General features: G+C 41.7%; 2 protein-coding genes across 4 annotated transcripts in view; both read left to right on the top strand.

Annotated features, from left to right (window-relative positions):
- The first annotated feature begins 2301 nt into the window (after positions 1–2301).
- LOC129856813 (peptide Y-like) lies at positions 2302–8407 on the top strand. Its single transcript, XM_055924524.1, has 4 exons — positions 2302–2435; positions 4583–4770; positions 7876–7956; positions 8207–8407. The coding sequence occupies exons 2-4, from the start codon at positions 4583–4585 to the stop codon at positions 8229–8231; spliced, it is 294 nt and encodes a 97-aa protein (XP_055780499.1). The 5' UTR covers positions 2302–2435; the 3' UTR covers positions 8232–8407.
- A 314-nt stretch (positions 8408–8721) lies between these two features.
- Positions 8722–23022, top strand: part of mpp2b (MAGUK p55 scaffold protein 2b) — a 43184-nt gene continuing 28883 nt past the window's right edge. For 2 of the 3 annotated variants that reach the window (XM_055924499.1, XM_055924512.1), the window contains exons 1-2: positions 8722–9157; positions 19796–19877. In XM_055924499.1, coding sequence (XP_055780474.1) covers positions 19847–19877 — 31 coding nt within the window. In that variant the 5' untranslated portion in view covers positions 8722–9157; positions 19796–19846. Of the gene's footprint in view, positions 9158–11555; positions 11695–19795; positions 19878–23022 lie in introns of all 3 variants that reach the window. The other variant, XM_055924506.1, reaches the window with a different exon arrangement.

Here is a 23022-nt window from a genome sequence, read left to right on the forward strand (position 1 = left end):
GCTGTTAAAGCAGCAAAAGGGGACCAACTCCATATTAATGCCCATGATTTTGGAATGAGATGTTCGACGAGTAGGTGTCCACATACTTTTGTTATATAATTCATGACGGTATCTACAATCCATTTATAATTAAAAAACACATGATAAACTCAGCAAAAAAGAAACGTCTTCTCACTGTCAACTGTGTTTATTTTCAGCAAACTTAACGTGTAAATAAACTCAGACATAAACTGAACAAGTTCCACAGACGTGACTAGCAGAAATTGAATAATGTGTCCCTGAACAAAGGGGGGGTCAAAATCAAAAGTAACAGTCAGTGTCTGGTGTGGCCACCAGCTGCATTAAGTACTGCAGTGCATCTCTTCATGAACTGCACCAGATTTGCCAGTTCTTGCTGTGAGATGTTACCCTACTCTTCCACTAAGGCACCTGCAAGTTCCTGGACATTTCTGGGGGGGAATGGCCCTAGCCCTCACCCTCCGATCCAACAGGTCCCAGACGTGCTCAATGGGATTGAGATCCGGGCTCTTCGCTGGCCATGACAGAACACTGACATTCCTGTCTTGCAGGAAATCATGCACAGAATGAGCAGTATGGCTGGTGGCATTCTCACGCTGGAGGGTCATGTCAGGATGAGCCTGCAGGAAGGGCATCACATGAGGGAGGAGGAAGTCTTCCCTGTAACACACAGCATTGAGATTGCCTGCAATGACAACAAGCTCAGTCCGATGATATTGTGACACACCGCCCCAGACCATGATGGACCCTCCACCTCCAAATCGATCCCGCTCCAGAGTGCAGGCCTCGGCGTAACTCTCCTTTCTTTGACGATAAACGCGAATCCGACCATCACCCCTGGTGAGACAAAACCGCGACTCGTCAGTGAAGAGCACTTTTTGCCAGTCCTGTCTGGTCTGGCGACGGTGGGTTTGTGCCCATAGGCGACATTGTTGCCTGTGATGTCTGGTGAGGACCTGCCATACAACAGGCCTACAAGTCCTCAGTCCAGCCTCTCTCAGCCTATTGCGGACAGTCTGAGCACTGATGGAGAGATTGTGCATTCCTGGAGTAACTCGGGCAGTTGTTGCCATCCTGTACCTGTCCCGCAGGTGTGATGTTCAGATGTACCGATCCTGTGCAGGTGTTGTTACACGTGGTCTGCCACTGTGAGGACGATCAGCTGCCCGTCCTGTCTCCCTGTAGCGCTGTCATCTCACAGTACGGACATTGCAATTTATTGCCCTGGTCACATCTGCAGTCCACATGCCTCCTTGCAGCATGCCTAAGGCACGTTCACGCAGATGAGCAGGGACCCTTTCTTTTGGTGTTTTTCAGAGTCAGTAGAAAGACCTCTTTAGTGTCCTAAGTTTTCATAACTGTGACCTTAATTGCCTACCGTCTGTAAGCTGTTAGTGTCTTAACGACCGTTCCACAGGTGCATGTTCATTAATTGCTTATGCGTCAAGCATGGGAAACAGTGTTTAAACCCTTTACAATGAAGATCTGTGAAGTTATTTGGATTTTTACTAATTATCTTTGAAAGACAGATACCTGAAAAAGGGACGTTTCATATTTTTTTGCTGAGTTTATGTGTGGATCGTTATTGCTTGAAATTAGACAAAAGTAGGCTATAGACCAGGGGGTCATAGACCAGGGGTTCCCAATTATATTTGGAAAAATGATATTCCCTAGTTAATGCTGTGTGATCATATTCACTAAATTTTGAGTCTGGCATGTTCTCCCAAATCATAATAATGACATGAAAGTACATTAAAGGCTCTTAGTTGACACTGAAAGATTGTATTTTATGCTTCGCCCAGGTCTGGAACCAACAGGACTCTGAACAGCTTCTACCCCCAAGCCATGACTGATAAATAGCTATTTCAATAGTTAACCAAATAGATACCCGGAGTATCTGCATTGGCTCTTTTTGGATTTTTTATTTTTTTGACCCATCACATAAGCTGCTGCTACTGTTTATTATCTGTCACTTTATTCCTAGTTATTTGTTAAATGTACATATCTACTTCAATACCCCTGCACATCGACTCGGTACGGATACCCTGTGTATATATCTTTACTCATTGTGTATTTATTATTACTTTTATTATTACGTGTTACACTTTTTTATTTATCTATTTTCTTTCTCTATTCGTTGTTGGGAAGGGCTCGTAAGTAAGCATTTCACTGTTAGTCTACACCTGTTGTTTACAAGCATGTGACGAATAAAATTTGATTTGATACTTTCAATAGGGAAAGAGTGCTTCCGTACTCCGCTCGTTCTCGCTTGCTTAAATTTAGTTGAAAACGTGACTTAGCCGTGTCTCAAGGCGCGCGCATCAGGTAGCCTTGACTATATAAACCATCCGGCTTTGGGAATAATAAAACGCACAACAAGAACATAGTGAAAACCGGTGACGCAAGCCTGCTGCAGAGTGAGTAATGAGTTACTTTTTGCTCTCTGTGACTAGGCTGAGTTGGGAGGTTTTGACTGTTGAAGTAGTTTTAGCAATTGAGTCGTTTTTAAAATGCGGTGGTATGCCATTTAGGAAAGAATTAACTACATTTTTCTTTATTTAAATGTAGGCTATTTGGGTATCATCCCATTCTAAATCAACTAATATGGCAGCTTACTGAGACTATCAGTAACATTTCAACGATCTACTAACCCTAAACTTAACCCTTATCCTAACTCTAACCTTTACCCTAACCCTTATTCTAAACCTTACCCTATAACCCTAATCTAACTTTAGGAAGCAGTTGCTTATCAACAGTTTGTTAATAGTATGACCACCTACAGATGGACTATCCAAATAAAGTGTGACTAATCATTTTTACCATTATGATAACTTTGCGCATGCTATAAAGTAGGATCAAAGTAGGATCAACCCAACTAACTTTGATAAACAACCAGAAATAACTATTGATTTTCTGGTTCATTAAGAAAGCTAAACTTGGATATGCGTTTTTGGTTGTTGAATTTTAAAGGGTTAATTCGGAACATTTAGGGAAGCTAGTTGGCTAACTCCTTGATCCTGCTTTGTAGTTAGTACACCCTACAGGTGTAGTGGTACAGTTATGCTTGAGGGTGCTGTACTACGGTCATTTTGCAACCCAATTACTACAAATGTTATTGGGTTGTTGCTGAATGTGTACTCTGCATCATTTGTATCTAATGAAGGAAATGTAATATCCTTTATTAGATATTCTAAAATACATAAACATATGTTGTTTTAGTAGTTTATAACATCTGAAAATGGATTCTACTAGACGCTATACGGCACATAAACAGTATAGTATGATTGTGGAAGAAATTAGAGGGAAATAACACGAGTAGTAAAGAAACGAAGGACAATAACATGTAAGTATTGAAAATAAGCTCAATTTATGAAAAGATTTATGCATTTGTGGAATAATAGAGCTGTTTCGTGATCAAGTAAAAGCTGTGCAGAATCCTTTGGTTCGATTTTCACCAAGAGCTTGGAAGGTTCCCAAATACATTTTACAAGGGCATGGAGAGGGTCTAGTATAATGTCATTGACACAATTGTTAAAACAGAGTGTGTTATTTATAAGCCCCTACAATGCCTCTTTGATGATTTCATAGCAAGTGGCAGGTGAAGTGGGACATTCATGTATTTCTAATGAGAAAATAGTGCCCCACTTCATCTACTAAATTGCCCCACTGTAACTGAAAGACACACTTTAGCAAAAGTAAGGGTCTGATGTTGTTTTAGGTATTGTAGCAACCACTGAATAATCAGTTATCCACTTGTTTTCATCATAAACATGTAGATTAAGACCTTAATTCATGACAATAAACATTACTTGAGTAGGGTAGGCTGATTTAGATTTTCTACATAGAGATTTACCAAAAGTGCCCCTATAATGCTGACTTCACCCTCGGAGTAGTAACACCACAGATGCTCAAATCTAAGGTCGTTAAACCCTTTAACCCTTCATTTACTAAAGGTATTTTAATAGCCTTTGTTTTTATTGATCTATACAATATATGAAAGACTTGTAACTACAACACTACTGGGACAAGCCAATTTGCTTGCCCTAGGTACTTTAAATAATGCATAAACATAATGTTTTGCAGTATAAAGGACTAGCATTATGTTCTATCATTGATAAACACATCAATATAAACAAAAACATGTTTGCTGTGTAAGTATTTGTAATTTTAAAGTGTTTTTCATGGTTGCAAAGGCAAAGGACGCAAATGCCACCGCAATTGCAGTAGCAATTAGAAAGAGTAAACAAGCAATTCTTTCATTATCATTACTTAACACAATATAATGTTCCATAGTATTGTAGAATCAATAGGTTGAAGACCAATTGGTTTATTTCGTAAGCAACTTTGGCACACATTTCAGCACCATAGACAGTGCAACTGCTAATGTGTCTGATAAAGCCTCCTGTCAAAAAGACGAAGACTTACTCATCTGAGTCATCAAAAAGCTTTGCTTAAAACTGTTGACTTTGAGATTCTGATGCCAAGAATGCCAAGCTTTTGTTCAACTTTTCTTTAAGTCCAGCAGACGTCAGGGAAGTGCTAGCCTACATTCTTTTATTTACAGATGGCCAACACACTGAGACCCTGGTTGATCCTTGTAGTCCTCGTTCTGGGCGTGCTGGTTTGTCTGGGCACTTTCACGGATGCCTACTTTACCAAGCCGGTGAGCCCCGACGACAACGCGCCTCCGGAGGAATGGGCCAGATACAACACAGCGCTGCGACACTACATCAACCTCATCAATAGACAGAGGTGAGTGAGTTCAGCACTCTGTAGGCTAGCATTTTATCTACACAGGAAAACCTTGTCTTAGATATGGCACGAGAGTCCGAGATAATGTGATGTTTCAGCCTATTGGGGGGGGGGGGGGGGACAATTTCTCAAACCAATTTTATGGGAACGGAACCTCCCACTGACAATCAATAGACTCAGCATATTCCTTCACTCAATTGGTATACAAAGGTTTAAAAAAAAATCCCTCTGCCAAATTCCAATAAAATGTTGCTGATATTCTGAAGAAGGTCAAATTACCACTATAGCCAAGGTCACAGAAAAAGCTCTGAGGGGACAAGAGATATTGGAATTAAGCCTGAGGATAATGATATTCTCTTGGCTCTCCAAGTTCATGTCCTATCTCTGTGCCTTGGGGCAAAAGGTAAGCACAACAGGATTTGCCCCTGTCTCTCAGTACAATTGAGTCTCTGTGTCTGCGACACTGCATCAACCTCATCACTAGACAGAGGTGAGTGAGTTCAGCACTCTGTAGGCTAACATGTTATCAACATGGGAACACCTTGTCTTAGATATGGCACGAGAGTCAGAGATAATGCAATGTTTCAGCCTATTGCGGGGGGGTGGGACAATTTCTCAAACCAGTTATATGGGAATGGAACCTCCTACCGACAATCAATAAACTGATAGCATATTCCTTCACTCAATTTGAATACAAAGGCAACAAAAAAAATCCCAATCCCTAAATTCCAATCAAATGTTGCTGATGTTCTTAAGAGGGTGAAATTACCACAATAGCCAAGGTCACAGGAGAAGTTCTGAGGGGACAAGAGATATTTGAACAAAGCCTGAGGATAATGATATTCTCCTGGCTCTCCAACCAACCGTTTGTTCTGAACACTGTTATAACATAACTTCATTCCAGTTTTGGCAAGACACATATGCAGCAGCATTACACAGACAGAGAGATGAGTATTTAGAGAACAGAGTAGTTATTTCAAATAATGATGGTATGGACAGAAAAGAAAAGGAGCCTGGTTTTGCTCTAGGCATTAAGTTAATGTCCTATCTCTGTGTTTTGTGGGCAAGAGAAAAGCTCAACAGTAATTGCTCTGTGTGTGTGTGCGCGCCTGTGCATATGTATCTGTGCTTGTACGTTTGTGGCTCAGAGAGATTTCATGTAGGCTTATAGCGTTTGATGGATCCTGAAACCAATCCAGTCTCAGACTGCAGTCTATCATTAAATAGATTATCCAGTACTTTTGTATACTCTCTCTCTCTCGCTCGCTCGCTCTCTCTCTCGGCGCGCCCTGCAACCTTATTGGATAACACTGGGCTGGCCTCTTGCTAGCTGTCACTCAAATGTGAGGGGCTGAAGCTCATTGGCTAGAACTCGAATTGCTAGGGGGCAGGCACACGTGGCGGGAAATTAAGTGAAAAAGGCACAGCACATCTTCAAGAAAACAGTTGCTTTCAAACTGGGCATTTCGTGGCTAATTGAGGTAAGACAGTTATTCTGCTCATAGATTATGCATGTAAGAACTACACATTAACACATTCAGCCCAAAGGTTGAAAAAATACTTTCTTAGTCGCCAAAGTACCAGAGCATGTCTTTAAGTGGGCTGAAGCTGTCAATGCACTACAAGGGCTGTGTGCCATGCAGTTCAGCCCCTCTTGTTCTCACAAAGGGAAATTCACTCCTCATTGGCAAAGCATTGAGTTCAGTGATTTAAAGATGATTTAAAAGCCGTGTCACTCTCTGTGGAACCGAGGATTGCTTGCCTTGCTGAGCATTGGATAATGGACTTTAAAATCTCTCCTTGTTTAGAGCTAATTGCTTGAGATATGTGTTCTTGCCTCTGGAGATAAAAAGGGTATAGGCGAGTAGTGAGTACACACACTAGGGCAAGGGTCCACATTACATTCAGCCGTGGGCCTATTTTTCCTTGTGCGGATGGTCGGGGAGACGGAACATTGTTCTAAATAATTTGCACACTGCGAATGAACAGCGAGAATCCCAAACAGACATAGTTTTTGACACATAAATATATGCCTCTCTATTTAAGCATGGGAATACTTGGGAACATACAGTACCAGTCAAAAGTTTGGACACCTACTCATTCAGAGGTTTTTCATTATTTTTACTATTTTCTACGTTGTATAATAATAGTGAAGACTTTAAAACTATGAAATAACACATATGGAATCATGTAGTAACCAAAAAAGTGTTAAACAAATCAAAATTAGATTTTAGATTCTTCAAAGTATCCACCATTTGCCTTGATGGCATTCTCTCAATCAGCTACATGTGGAATGTTTTTCCTTTCCAACAGTCTTGAATGAGTTCCCACATATGTTGAGCACTTGTTAAGCACTTGAGCACTGTTAAGCACTGTTATGCATGTTGAGCACTTGAGATTCTTAAAAGTGGCTACTTTCACTTTGAAGAATCTCAAATCTAAAATATATTTCTTTAAAACCTTTTTTGGTTACTACATAATTCCATATGTGTTATTTAATAGTTTTGATGTCTTCACTATTATTCTACAATATAGAAAATAGTAAAACAAAGAAAAACCCTAGAATGAGTAGGTGTGTCCAAACTTTTGATGGTACTGCATTTCCTAAATTAAAATCACTTTGAGCTGATTTCCTGTTGATTTTACAGTCTTTTATGTCCAACAATGAAAATTCAAAGTTTTTTTTGCTGAGAGAACTTGTGTGCCAAATAAAATCCCCCGCGGGCCGTATTTGGCCCACAGGCTGCCTATTGGGGAACCCAGCAGTAGGGTATTCACACCAATAATGTCTACGTAGTTTCTTGAAACTTTGTCTCTTTCGCAATTAATTTTTCTCCCGATTCCTGGCATCCTCTCGCCTCTTTCTTAAAACGCATTGGAGAAGGAGTTCTGAAGGGAAGGACCTTGGATCTTCTCTTCCAGAACTCGGCAAGACTAATTGAGGTAGTGCCTCGCAATTCATGGGTCTGTCAACGATCAGGTGGCCAGGCTATTAATCGCGACAAGGGGACATGATATGATCTTAAGACCCCTGTTAGCACACTCCAGCAAGTAATGTACATCTCTTGGTGACATACAGTATGTGATGGTCTCTGTGTCCACTAGGTACGGAAAGAGGTCTGCGCCTGAGTCAGCTCTGGGGTGGTTGCTGCTCAGAAATGAGTCGGAAGGCGATTTAACACAACGGTGAGAGGATGAAGAGACTGAGGGAAAGGGTGATTCAAAGTGACTGTCTGCTCTTTGTTACAACAGACTCATACCTTGAGTATATCAACATGACCCATGCATACACCTGCAGTAGGAATGTGACAGTCCACTCAGAGACTCCTAAAAGTAGTGCCCACACTGGATAGCAATATCTAAGTTTGATCACTTGATATGGAGTTTAGTGAGTTTGAAAGGCCAGCTACTGACTTTCTGTGTCTTTTTCTAACAGTTCGGATGGCAGTGATCTCGGATAAATCTGGGTCCCGTCCCACTGGCATGCTGTTCCACTCAAATGGTGGGCCTTACAACAACTCAAATAGGCTGCTCATCTGGCAACCTTCACTGGACTGTGTGGCCCACTATTTATTTTCAACATGCATGCATCTCTCTCTCTCTTTCTCACTCTCTCAACATAATTGTCTATTTTTTGTTGTTGACATAATTTGTAATTAAATTCAACAATGAATAATAAATAAATGTGTTATAATACATCTCGTCACAGTGAGCTTTTGTTGAAAACCTTTCCGTGTCTGACTCAACAGATAAACAAACCAATATTTATATCCAAAAGCCATGATTGGATATGATCCTAGACCACCCACCACTTCAGGCTTATTATTAACCATGGTTACAAGAGTAATATCATTGTATGTGACATATTATACCACTATCATACCACTAGGTGGCAGTATATTACAAGGAAAATGTTCTCTGTACGTTATTTGCCATTGGACTTGTAATTTATGCATTAGACCACATATTCTACTGACCTTGCTGCAGGACATGGCCAGCCTACACATTTACCATAATTTCTCACAACGGTCTCAAAAAGAGTAGGGATGTATTGAAGTATCAGCATTTTAATACAGTTTCCAATGGTGAAGATGAAACTCATCATTTTGAAACTTTGGACACAGTATAGTGTACTATTTCCTTACTTTGTTTATGGTACATTGTATATTGCACTGTCTTATCACGTGTGATATTTTGATCTTTAAGTCGTCTAGACTCAAGACCTGCACGACAAGAAGCATTCAAACCGCAGTTCGGTGGGGTCTGCACTGTGGCACACATACCGTTTTCCCTTTTATCTTCAGCAACCGTGCTCAGGGATTTGACATTTCAGCCGCGCCGTCTTTGCTCTCGTCTCGAATTGGACAGTGGGAGCAACAGAAGCAAGGTAACCTAATATGAGCTCCTAAAGTAGTCATTTGTTGAACAGAAAGAATGGTTATTGATATAGAAGATGATCATTTCTTGTTGCTATCGTTTTCTTTGTGTCCCGGCTATTTAAAATCGATTGTGATTCTGCCGTGATGCGCCCGTGGCACCAGGTGGTTTGTTATAGGCTAGAATCCATCATATTACGAATGAATGGATTGGACATTGTGAATTATTCATAGTGGTGTTATCGCAATATCAATAATGTTGATAGTGCACATAATAGCATATTCCTGGCACTTTACCTCCTCTAGCTTAGGCTACGTCCATAGGCTATGGTTATTACGCAGGAGCCTATTGGTGTGCATACAAAGCCCACAGATGGTGAGGAATAGTCTAAGAGAAAAGCATTTAAGCAAAAACACAAGCTATTTCTGATTTATTTTCTTATCCCACGTACGGCACTCAATAGGTGCCAAGTTGTGTGAGGAGATACAATGTAGTCTAACCAGTGTCCGGTCTTCCATCCCTTGCGCTTGTGAATTAGAACAATATATCACTGCCTTTACAAGTTAATGATGGATTATCAATCATACTCTTGGAAATGTACTTGTGACGGAGAGAATGGCTGTTTTACAATAGCAGAATTCCAGACCTTATGTAGTAGCCATAAGGATAGTCGGATCGGACATCATGTGCACCTGTTCCCTGGTGCATGCTCACGTCACTCCCTACGCACCACATTTCGCTTTCAGTTTTAATATGAATAAACAAACAAATGATCATGTGTAATTTGGTTCTGAGAGTAATAGCCTACAGTAGCTTATTGGGTAATGACATTGTAGCAAATACGAGGGGTAGCCCCGACCGGGACTCGAACCCGGGTCCACGACTGTCAAGCAAACACTTTAACCCAGGGATGGGCATCTTGCGAGCAAAACACTTTAGCGGCCTCCTTTTTGACAGTGGAGCAAAAAAATATAAGTTTTAGAGTTTATTTCCTGCAATTCCGTACTTGGCACAGACTTCAGTTCAACATCTAGTTGGTTCAGTTGTCAACTAAGGAGAAATCAACAAAACATTTCACCGTCATTGGATTTGGATAAAATGTTTGGTGAATTTTTTTCCCCTTACATTTTTGACTTTTAGCAATTCCAAACAGTTTTCCACAAATATATGTTTTGTTGAAATAATGTGGAAACTCAACCTTACCATTCAATCAGAACATCATACCTGGTGGATGGGACCATGATGTAAACACTTGGTAATTCATTTTGACATCTTCTCTAACAAGGTAATTGGGAAAGGGAGTGATCTAGCCCAGGGCTTCCCAAACTCGGTCCTGGGCCTCCCCCTGGGTGCACGTTTTGGCTTTTGCCCCAGCTCTTCACAGCTGCTTCAAAGAACCAACTCATCATCAAGCTTTGATTATTTGAATCAGCTGTGTAGTGCTAGGGCAAAAACCATACCTGCACCCAGGGGGGGACCCAGGACCGAGTTTGGGAAACCCTGATCTCGCCTACTGAATGAGCACTGAAGACACGGCTGGCAGGAAGAGAGGTCCTTTTCAACATTCATAGTGTCCTTTATTACATGTTACACTCAAACTTACAGTGAGATGGTTATGTCTAAAATCATAGATCATATATTAGGTGTTTGGGTTGAGATGAGCTTCAGCAGTTATTCAAGTCTTCTAATACAGTTTTTTTTTTATCCCTCTGGCGGATTTACACAAAAACTGTGATAGGTCTTATTCTGGAGTGCTTTTAGCTCAGCTTAAAGGAACTTCATCCTTCTTAATAGTCTCCTTTTGAGAACTTGCAGCTGCAACAGTACTTTTGGCGGGTTTGACAGCTGTGTGATGCTGCACGATCAATGAGCTCAACAGAAATGTGACCTAAGCACTTCCTTACACAGCATGAAAACACTTCCAGGTTTGGGGTGATTCTCAATTAGTAAAAAGTATGTCCTCTCCTAGACTCCTCTGTCATCCTCTGTGACCGGGAAACCGATAAGTGGTCGCCATATGAAGGAGTGTCAATTTGTTAAGAGGCAAATTGAGGAGTTTGCTCCTCTACTTGATTGCCTCCTCCGGCGAAGGATATTCAGGTGTATCTTACTGCGGTGCGGAAGAGTTTTGAAATCCGCCACACCCCCTTTGAAAAAGCTGTTGTTTTATCGGATGAGAAAATCATGCACACATTTAAAAACAACATGCTACTTATCCTTTTATTAATGTCTTGCACAACTAGCTACATTTCTTTTTACCATTTTACAGATGTATTTTGGAGTTTTACATCTGTAAACGTAATATGCCTGATGACACACTACAGTAGGATAGCCTCATTTCATATACAAGCGCATTTGTTTCCACATTTCCTCTCCTCACCTTGATTAACTTTGACCTTTTCCAAAAGGAGGCGAGGAGAAGATAGGACAGAGGAGAGGACTTACGGAATAGAGGACATCTAATTGAGATTCTCCCACAATCTTAAGCCTCCCTTACTTCCTCGTTCTATCCTTACTTCTCTTCTTCCTTGAGGCAATGACTGCAAGGTAACCAGTATATTCATTCACCAATCCAACCATGTCAGATCAGTGATTAAGGAAGGAAGGATCTCTAAAATATTTAAACAGGGCCTAGGGCAGCCTCAAATCTCACAATTATAAGGTTATGATGGGGTAACCTAACTTAGCAGGCGTAAAGTCCCCCTACTGCAGGGATCATCAACTTTTTTTCTTGAGCTGATGGTCAGGGGACCGGAACATAATTAGAAATCATTTGTATACTGCAAATTGACCACACGAAGCCCAAACAGATATAATATTTGACTAAAACATAATAATTTCCTACCTTGCTTACATTTGTGTATGATCACATATACAGTATCTCTCTGTTATGCGTGGGAATACTTTGGAACAGATTTCCAAAAGAAAAATCACTTGGAGCTGATTTGCTGGTGTTTTTATAGTCTTTTATGTCCAACAAAAGAAAACTTGGGGGGCCGCGGGCCACCAGTTGAGGAACCCTGCCCTACTCTCGATACTGTTGACGAGAAGAACAAAACTGTCAGTAGAGGATTTCCTCTGCACTGTTTAACCAATCCAGTAAATGTGGATGAAGAAGTTGCATCACAGGCTCTCTTTTCATTTCCCCTGAAAACCGGAACATCCGGTTGTTGAGAACTCGGCAGAGGCTATGATGGGGTAGTGTAATTTGTTTTGGTGAAGCTACTCTGAAAATGTAGTTTACCAAGCTACCAATTACTTCACACTGGAAGACGTTAAGATACACTAACACTAGCCTTTATATAAAAAACGAAAAAAATATAGTTTACTTAAATAGATTCTCCGGTACTTTTGTATATTTTTTAACCAGTAGTTTGGAATGTAGTGCTCACATGCCAAAAGTGGTCCCCAAAAATGGTGTATTACATCACATATGTGCAGATATGTGCACCAGGTCATTGCTCTCACTCTGCTGTGTGTGCATCTTGCTCATTGTCTAGAACTTAAATTGCTAGGGGGTTGGCCCACGTGGGGGAAATTTGGGGGAAAATGTTGCAGCACAGCTTTCAGAAACAGTCGCTTTCAAACTAGGGATTTCGTGGCTAATTGAGGTAAGACATTCATTCTGCTCATAGTATGAACTACACATTGACATATCCAGCCCAAAGCGGGAGGTTTAAAAAAGTTCCGGAGCATGTCTTTAAGTAAAGTACTTTGAAAAACTACTATGTGAAAAATGATCATATCTAAATCTGAAATGTTATAGACTACAAATTGTCTGATGTTAATAACAGAATGTGTAATTTAGCCGATTAAACACAAAAAACAGTTTCAAGTGACAATTAGGCAGGTCTGCTGTAAAAAAATAAGGATATTCTTGCCTACTTTGCAAAAAATACTGTGTAGTTCCAGTAGTTAGCTACACCGCTACATGGCAACAAAGTAACTACTGAAAACACTATCAAGATTTGAATTTGGTTCAACTACGACCAAGCTACTGAAAATGTGTAATTAAATTACTAATTGAACTACATATATTTCACTACTCCCCAAAACTGGATCCTAGATCATTAGCCCAGAACTAAAATCTCACATAATTTGTACCTTTTATGTTTATGTAGCCTGTCCACAAAAGTTTTTTTGGCAACTTCTATCTTGAATACCAAACCTAATTGTGCCTATATTCATATGAACTATTCTACTTATGCCGCTCCATAGCGCTGTATCCCTAGCTGTAGGGAGAGACTGTGTTGCTGAGAGACAACCGAGCCTCTCAGGCTTTGATTTCTTCTCTGGCTGAATCAGCTGTCGGCAGAGAAAGTGCAGAGGTAAGGCCAGAGATGGAAGAGGAAGCAAGACACCCCACTCACAGTTTTTTTTCTGCTTCAATGAAAGTCAATGAGCTAAGTACACCAGACCCAGCTGCTATTGCATTGGTGTCTATGGGAGACCCACCCCTTTAAGTAGACCGGAACTGCATTTTATTTCAATGGTAAACGGCCCTTAGTGAACTATCTTAATTTATCCACCATATTTGGTTGGGCCTCCATTGTAGGCACGGTGAGTCGGCATAGAGATTAACCGGCGACGGTGTAAAGCATCTATTCCAGTGGCCCCCCTCCGTCCTTCACCCTTCGCACCACATTTAAAGCAACTGGAAAACGTCCATGGCAGGCATTGTTGTCACCTTAGCTTGCTACATCGGGAATGATAGAAAGCACGAGCACCACCACCAATCAGTTTACACCACAGCGCACACACCAGTCGTTACTATGACAACTAGCGTAATCCGATTTGGACTCTTGTAACTTGCTGTTTGGACAGTCAGTATTCAAAAACTGATTTGAAAAACTGATTTGAGCATTAAGGCCTGCAGTGTGAACAATGCTTATGTCACCCCTGCCACTACCACAACAGATCAGTCTGGATGAATTTAGGGGTCGTAACCATGGTGACACAACTACTGTAAAATGGGCTGGGCTACTGCATTCTTTTGTATGGATTGGCTCTATAGGGACAGGAGTTTTACTTGAGGTGAGCTCATGTGCTCTGGAAAAACTCAGGGCCACTAGATCCAAGACAGTATAGTATAAAGATAGGCAGAAGCTGCTTCTCAATAGAATTCCCCGATCACACTTGTAGGCGATGTCAAGGTGATGTTGGCTAGCTAAACTCATGTGCAGAAACATGTTGTCTCGCGCTGAACTGTGCATGTGCAGGCTGTCAAATCAAAGGCACTTCTTCGATACTTTCATGAGGTTGGAGTAATAACATGTTCAACTAATTAGGACTTTTCTCGAATGTAGGTTGTGCCTTTGGATTTTGAGAAAATTAACAACTAAGGAATCATTTTTCACCCTTCTTACCACCTGTTTCCATCCAATTGGCGACAGATTTTAATGCGAATATTCTAAAATCCCCATGAAGAAAATATGCCTATATTCCCCCCAGTGGTGTTGCAACCAAACGGATTTGTTGCGGATACAAATGAGTGCAGGATGAGGTAGTGCACACAAAATGTTAAGTTTTCATGTACCGAATAAAAATCGAACGTTTTTTATGTGTTTCCATCACATTTTTAATTCCATCGCAAAAACTGTTGCGTTAAATAGTAAATGTACCTACTCTGGTTTTGGCACCTGTGCTCTAGCCAACAGCTCACAGATACAGTGCGGGTTGGCTGTGCAGGTTGGCTAGTCTACATGATGAGATTATTATGAATAAGAGCGATGTCAGCAGAATAAGACCCTCGATATTTATTGGAAAGGAGCATCAAGCTCATCACCGTGCACTTTCACCACCATTTGAAAGTTCATCATACTTTATCTAATCTGTAGCCTAATAAATTGCATGCTTTCCCAAATCGTAGCGGGAGGGACACACAATATATCCTCGCGTGACTCTAAGTTTACTTTGATATGATGGTTATTATATCAATATTTGCGCGTTTACGCGTTTCCATTGCCATTTCTCGCATAATTCATTTTACAGATGGAAAAAGAGCCCACCATGTCGAACGAACAAATTATCTCCCTGCATTTATAACATTGTACCGAGACTTCCTGTTTCCATCACAGCTGTCAGGATTTTGTATTATACGGTATGACTTTAGTCGCATAAAAATTGTGGATGGAAATGTGGTTACTGATTTCTCAAACCCCAAATCCCGGTTTGGCTTGCTTGGTCTGTTTCGCAAGCGTTCCCGGAAGTCTAACGATGTTGCACCTCTGGGTTTAGAAACTTTGTGACTAGAGTTTCACATCACAGCATTTCCTTTGAAGGCCTCATATCGTATCTGATCATATTGTATTTTAACATATTGTATTTTATATCGTATTGTGTATCATATATTATAAACTGGGTGGCTAGAACCCTGAATGCTGATTGGCTGACAGCTGTGGTATATCAGACCGTATACCACGGGTATGAAAATAACGTTTATTTTTACTGCTCTAATTACGTGGATAACCAGTTTATAATAGCAATAAGGCAACCCGGAGGTTTGTGGTATATGGCCAATGTACCACGGCTAAGGTATATGGCCAATATACCGCGATGTGGTATATGTGGTACATATACCGCAATGTGGTATTTGTGGTATATGGCCAATATACCGCAATGTGTCATGTCTAAGAACAGCCCTTAGCCGTGGTATATTGGCCATATACTACACCCCCCCGTGCCTTATTGCTTAAATTGCCTTATTGCTACAAAAAAGTATGAATGTATGTACTTGTAAGTCGCTCTGGATAAGAGCGTCTGCTAAATGACTTAAATGTAAATGTAAATATATCGTATAGTATACCATATCATACTTTACCATATCCTATCTGTAACATTTGGTCAGAAACTTTAGTCTTTAGTCAAGAGGTATGTTGGTGACGTTGAACCAAGGGCTGTCATTACTCAGACTTATTCAATCAGTACTTTTTTGACTGAATTACTGGCAGTGGAACTGCTAAGGCTATTGTGTGTGGCTAAACTTTTATTTTCCAGTTGAGTTGGGGCTATCACTGTTGATCCCAGGGGAATTTAAGTAGCTAACTATAGTAACACCTTGTGTGCATCAATATACATGAGGTGGTGAGAATGAAAACAGTGTTGAACATGCAGATCTCAGATCTCAGTTGACCATGTGGCACATACTAGCTTCAAATGACCATTTCAATTAGTTTGTTTCTCCTCCCTACAAAATACTCTTTTGTTTTGATGTAGTGAATTCAAGTTATTTTGGGCTCCCGTTGTGTAACACAGATTCACAGAAGTTTGAGTTTGTTAAGGAGGAATTTAGGTCACACCTGATTTTACAGCTCTTAAGTAAATAAGTAAAACCTTTAATCTGTTATTTAAAAGCTCCTTATAAATGTTCTGTGATTCTCTTGCTTTAGTTTTTCATGGAGAAATCAGGGCCGGTGTCAGAGCCGGTCTCAGAGTGGGATCAGGTCCCTCCTGTCCATGTAATCACATTCATTATGATCTAATAGGCAAAACTGATCGTAGATCAGCGCTCTTACTCCAAGACACTATATGAATACCGCCCCGGCCCCAGACCAAATACACCATACGCTTGCCACTCAAATATTGCACCAGTGGACCTGAATATAAACTATATAAAGTGTACAATCAGACACACACTCCTGAAGTTTATTCAAGCACTTTGGTGAGACATGATACATATCGGAAATCTGAAATCAAGTTTAATCAGTCTTTCGGGTGAGAGAGCAAGTTTACAAAGACATTTCTCATTGAGAGCTTTTATCGTAGACCTCTGAGTTGGCCTTTTTAAACTGCCAGTTAAGCCTTGTGATCCAGCTTGTGTATCTCACTGTGCTATGATCGATTCCACTGTGATTCGTTTTGAAGGCAATACTCTGGATTTCAATGATGCGGTTCACCCTCTACAATTTATTCTCAGTATTGTTTTGATATAAAAAAACTACAATACAATAGCAGAGACACATTAAACTACTACCATTTGCATTTCATTATTCCCCAATTGAGTACAATTGCAATTCCCTCTCCCCTTATTATTATTTTACGCATTTTTCCTTGTTGCCATGGCAAACCAGTGGAAAAAAAGGAAAGAGGTCCTTGCGGTTGTCTTGGATACGAGCGCTTTCCCTCTGTGATGCAATGAGAGGAGGAGAGGAACCTGCGGGAGTGCGGGCAGGGTTATTTTTAGGCGTGACGCGAGCCACGCGTGGATTAGGATACGGTTGTGGTGTATGTGTGTGCGCGTTTGTGTGGGTCTGTTTCTGTCAGAGTATGTGTGTGTCAAAGAGTCTGTGTCTGTCAGTAACAGTGTGTGTGGGTGAGAGAAAGTGTTTGTGTGTGTGCGTGTTGGCATCACAGATTTAAGGTGGAACCTACCTGTTGGGGGTAGATATAACACCTGTGTACCTGGACCACACATTAAGAAAGTAGGTGCTGGCTCCTGGCCAAGATGTGGATCCAAGACACCTAGTTTGTGCAACAACAAACCTTTCAAAAATATATATCAGAGACCTGTAAATGACTACAGAAATAGAAATGCTACCTTCAGTGTTTCTCACTCCGCTCTCTTAAATTGTGTTAATCCTGTTGTCGTCCGTCCCTCTGTTTGTGGCCCTGGCCCAGTGTCAGTGTTTCTCTCCACTTCAGCTTTGCTCTCCTCTTAATTGGTTGGCAGGGTGGAGAGATGATGATTGCAGGCCCGCGCTGCGAGCATGATGTCATAGCAGCTGTGGTGGCGATGTAGCCTCGGCTCAGTATGACAGAGAACATGGGACTTTGGATCACACCTAAAGACAAAGCAGTTCCCACAATAAAAAAGACCTAGCAGGAACACGCTACAGACCCTGATCTCTGTTGTAGAATCTAATGCAACTATTGTACATTTATATACCCTTATTATTTAGATTGGAAAGTGCTTTATAAAGGCTTAATCGCTTGATTACAATTTCATCCGTTTTCATAATATGGTTAAGAAAATGATATAATTCGGTGTGCAGCGTCATTGGGCTGATTTTGTCCCTGCATAAGAAACGCTCCGAAAAAAAAGAGAGAGGGAGAGAGCTGGCGAAATAACGCAGGAAAATGCTGACCTCTCTCTCTCTCTCTCTCTCTCTCTTCACCCTCTGTAAACCCAGCTCAAGCATGGCCAAGCCTGCCTGCAAGCTGCCTGCATACTTTTAACAAGCTCTGTCATTTGTGTGTGCGTGTTTGTGTGTGCGTCTATGTGTGAGAGAGTAACTGTATGTGTGTGTGTGTGTGCGCGTCTGTGTATGCTTTATCGTGTGTGTGCTTGCCTGTGTGCTCTGTCATTTCCCAGTGCGAACACCGGAAGGCTGGAGAGGGAGGGATGAGCTGGGGGGGGGGGGGGGGGGGGGGGGGACTGGTGTGAACGTTTTAAGAGCCTGATCTGCGTAGATCAGAGTTATACAAAGCCCTGGGCAGTGGTAGAGTACATTTCACACTCTGGGTTGCAGTGTGTTTCAATGGCACAGCAGGAACTACAATTCGAGCTTCTGTCTAAGTGTTGATATGGTGGTAATATACTCATCTGCATAGACACACACTTTTTAGATGATGATTGTGCTTTGTGCTTTATACTGTAGGAAGTGTGTGTGTGTGTGTGTGTGATGACGGGGCTGAATGATAGACTTTCCCTCCTATTTGGCTACCACCCCTTCACCCTGACCACAGTCTGAGGTATATTGTCATGGCAACCAGGAATTAGCATCCTTGGATGCTGTTCTCCCTCATCGACTTCTCTTTTTCCACCTCTGTTCCATCTCTCTCTCTCTCTCTCTCTCTCTCTCTCTCTCTCTCTCTCTCCCTCTCTCTCTCTCTCTCTCCCTCTCTCTCCCTCTCTCTCCCTCTCTCTCTCTCTCTCTCTCTCTCTCTAGCTCTCTCTCCAGCTCTCTCTCTCTCTCTCTCTCCCTCTCTCTCCCTCTCTCTCCCTCTCTCTCCCTCTCTCTCCCTCTCTCTCTCTCTCTCTCTCTCTCTCTAGCTCTCTCTCCAGCTCTCTCTCTCTCTCTCTCTCTCTCTCTCTCTCTCTCTCTCTCTCTCTCTCTCTCTCTCTCTCTCTCTCTCTCTCACACACACACTAACGTCTCACTTGACTCTTCAATCTGTCGCTACTTGTCCTTGATCTCTCACTGCTGTAATGTAATACAATTCTAGGACTCTTCTTCACAAATCCATCGGCAAACAATTTATTTAGAAACTCCAGTCAGTTCCTGATGACATTAAGCGTAATGCCAATGGGTTCAATCAGATGCCTTAACAATCCTCTCCAAGCTAGTACAACATGTTATCCTGATCACTCGCTTACTGTAGCCAATCTCTCTAACTAGCTATAGTTGACTTCGTGGAAACTGAGTTGGACAGTGTGGGTGTTACCTATAATTAGACACTGACAACAGGGGAATGGGCATGTGTGGGCATGGGAACTATACTGGGACTGGGTGGGTGTAAATAACATGAGGGAGAACTCCCTCAGTCTCCCTCTACTGCTCTTTGTCTGCTTCTCTTATCGTCCCTCCCTCCCTCTTCTTGGTCCATTTCTCCAGTTTGGTGTTTGAGGATGGTTGTATTCATAACTGATGAATAATTCATGTTTGTTTACCATGTTCTTCTCCCTACCTCTCTCATTCTCTCTCTCCAGCTGACCTAACAAGATTCAAGGAAGAGGATTTGGGAAGACCAGATTTCCAAAATGCCCGTGGCATCATCCAGCTCGGACTCTGGTAAGTGGCTTGGCCTCGCGATAGAAAGAGATAGAGATAGCGAGAAAGGGGTGAAACGTGTGTGTCTGTGTGTGTGTACAGTTGAAGTCGGAAGTTTACATACACCTTAGCCAAATACATTTAAACTCAGTTTTCACAATTCATGACATTTAATCCTAGTAAAAATTCCATGTCTTAGGTCAGTTAGGATCACCACTTTATTTTAAGAATGTAAAATGTCAGAATAATAGTAGAGTGAATGATTTATTTCAGCTTTTATTTCTTTCATCACATTCCCAAGGGGTCAGAAGTTTACATACACTCAATTAGTATTTGGTAGCATTGCCTTTAAATTGTTTAACTTGGGTTAAACGTTTCAGCTAGCCTTCCACAAGCTTCCCACAATAAGTTGGGTGAATTTTGGCCCATTTCTCCTGACAGAGCTGGTGTAACTGAGTCAGGTTTGTAGGCATCCTTGCTCGCACAAGCTTTTTCAGTTCTGCCCAGAAATGTTCTATAGGATTGAGGTCAGGGCTTTGTGATGGCCACTCCAATACCTTGCCTTTGTTGTCCTTAATACATTTTGCCACAACTTTGGAAGTATGCTTGGGGTCATTGTCCATTTGGAAGACCCATTTGCGACCAAGCTTTAACTTCCTGACTGATGTCTTGAGATGTTGCTTCAATATATCTACATAATTTCCTACCTCATGAAGCCATCTATTTTGTGAAGTGCACCAGGCCCTCCTGCAGCAAAGCACCCCCACAACATGATGATGCCACCCCCGTGCTTCACGGTTGGGATGGTGTTCTTCGGCTTGCAAGTTTCCCCTTTTTCCTCCAAACATAACGATGGTCATTATGGCCAAACAGTTTTATTTTTGTTTCATCAGACCAGACCATACCTTTGTACCTGTTTCCTCCAGCTTCTTCACAAGGTCCTTTGCTGTTGTTCTGGGATTGATTTGCACTTTTCGCACCAAAGTACGTTCATTTCTAGGAGACAGAACGCGTCTCCTTCCTGAGAGGAATGACGGCTGCGTTGTCCCATGGTTTTTATACTTGCGTACTATTGTTTGTACAGATGAACGTGGTACCTTCAGGCATTTGGAAATTGCTCCCAAGGATGAACCAGACTTGTGGAGGTCTACAATTTTCTTTCTGAGGTCTTGTCAAGCAAAGAGGCACTGAGTTTGAAGGTAGGCCTTGAAATACATCCACAGGTATACCTCCAATTGACTCAAATTATGTCAATTAGCCTATCAGAAGCTTCTAAAGCCATGACATCATTTTCTGGAATTTTCCAAGCTGTTTAAAAGCACAGTCAACTTAGTGTATGTAAACTTTTGACCCACTGGAATTGTGATACATTGAATTATAAATTAAATAATCTGTCTGTAAACGATTGTTGGAAAAATTACTTGTGTCATGCACAAAGTAGATGTCCTAACCGACTTGCCAAATCTATAGTTTGTTAACAAGAAACTTGTGGAGTGGTTGAAAAACAAGTTTTAATGACTCCAACCTAAGTGTATGTAAACTTCCAACTTCCACTCTATCTGTGTGTGTGTGTGTGTGTGTGTGTGTGTGTGTGTGTGTGTGTGTGTGTGTGTGTGTGTGTGTGTGTGTGTGTGTGTGTGTGTGTGTGTGTGTGTGTGTGTGTGTGAGAGAGAGAGAGAGAGAGAAAGAGAGTGAGAGTGAGGGAGAAAGGTAGAGGTCCAAGGTTTTAATTGTTGACAGGTTTTAATCTTGGGGGAGTTGCGAGAGAAAGCGAGAGGGTGACAGATAGAGAAAAATAGGGTGAGAGATAGAGAGGAGGGGTGAGAGAGCAAAAGAGAAAGAGAAGATGAGAGGGATGTTTCAACCTACTCTGATGAATGAGACTGGATGAATGACCCCCCAGTCCAGCAGATTTCCACATAACAGAGAGAAACACAACTAAAAAGAAACAGAGAAGGATGGAGGGATAAAAAGAGAGAAAGTGTTCAAGTGGGAGAGAGACAGAGACAGAGAGAGATATAGAGAGAAATGGAGCAGGTAGGGACAGTTTATCACGTGGGGCCCTGCAAGTTATCTCGACTCCTCTAATGTGACTTAATGATGTGCCTAATGAAGCAGTGAATTCGGACTCCAACTCAGACTTATCAGTCTGGCTGTCTGGAAGAATCTGTCTGTTATTAGACCTCACTACCCTCTGGTACTGACCTTGGTGTGTGCAGAGACAGAGAGACAGAGAGAGAGAGATATAGAGAGAGATGTAGCAGGTAGGGACAGTTTATCACGTGGGGCCCTGCAAGTTATCTCGACTCCTCTAATGTGACTTAATGATGTGCCTAATGAAGCAGTGAATTCGGACTCCAACTCAGACTTATCAGTCTGGCTGTCTGGAAGAATCTGTCTGTTATTAGACCTCACTACCCTCTGGTACCGACCTTGGTGTGTGCCCCCCCCCCCCTCCCAGCCCCCATTGAGGCTTCTCTAGTGGGTATTAGTGTTGGGGTGAGATGGGGGTTTGGGAGTTTTGAGATTGGGTGGGCTGATTTCTCTTCAAATAAATCCTTTCAATTCCCTGATTGTGGGCTGATTTCTGTGTTTGCTATTGGACAGGGAGAGGGAGTGGGAGAAGGATATTGACAAGGACAGGGACACTGGACAGACACATACACAATGACAAAGACAGAGACAATTCATTTATCTCACCATTGGGAGATGGAAGAGAGGGGAAATTCTCTCGTTTGAAGTGTTTTCACCAATGGCTGGCTGACTCAATGTATTACCGAAAGTTGTATGGCATCTGATGTGAAGTACATGTAGCTCATGAGTTTGTGCAGGCGAGGTGAGGAGTGGAATTTAGATTTATGGCGGTTCAACACCCCTGAGATATTGAATGTGCATTAAATCTGTTTTTAGAAATGGCCCGCACGTCAATCTCTGTTTGTAAACTAGCCAAGGGGGAGATCTTCCTGATGGACGTTTTCTGCAACCAAGAATAAATTGTGCCTCGGAACAATTTCTTGTCTCCCAGTTATCAAAAAAGTTAGCATTTTATAGTATGGCTATTTTTTGGCACTGATATGCAGCCGGTTACAATTATATTTTGATTTGAAGCGAGGAGGTGGTTCATGCACTCGGTCAATGAAGCCGTAATGTTTTTATGTGCACTGCT

This window comes from Salvelinus fontinalis, chromosome 1 (assembly GCF_029448725.1).
Source record: "Salvelinus fontinalis isolate EN_2023a chromosome 1, ASM2944872v1, whole genome shotgun sequence".
In the NCBI taxonomy this organism is placed as follows: Eukaryota; Metazoa; Chordata; class Actinopteri; order Salmoniformes; family Salmonidae; genus Salvelinus; species Salvelinus fontinalis.

Bases quoted from the DNA above. Each gene is read 5' to 3' on its own strand.
- LOC129856813 (XM_055924524.1), top strand. From the start codon at position 4,583: ATGGCCAACACACTGAGACCCTGGTTGATCCTTGTAGTCCTCGTTCTG. The intron at 4,771-7,875 runs GTGAGTGAGTTC...TGTGTCCACTAG, and splicing joins AACCTCATCAATAGACAGAG to GTACGGAAAGAGGTCTGCGC. The intron at 7,957-8,206 runs GTGAGAGGATGA...TTTTTCTAACAG, and splicing joins GAAGGCGATTTAACACAACG to TTCGGATGGCAGTGATCTCG.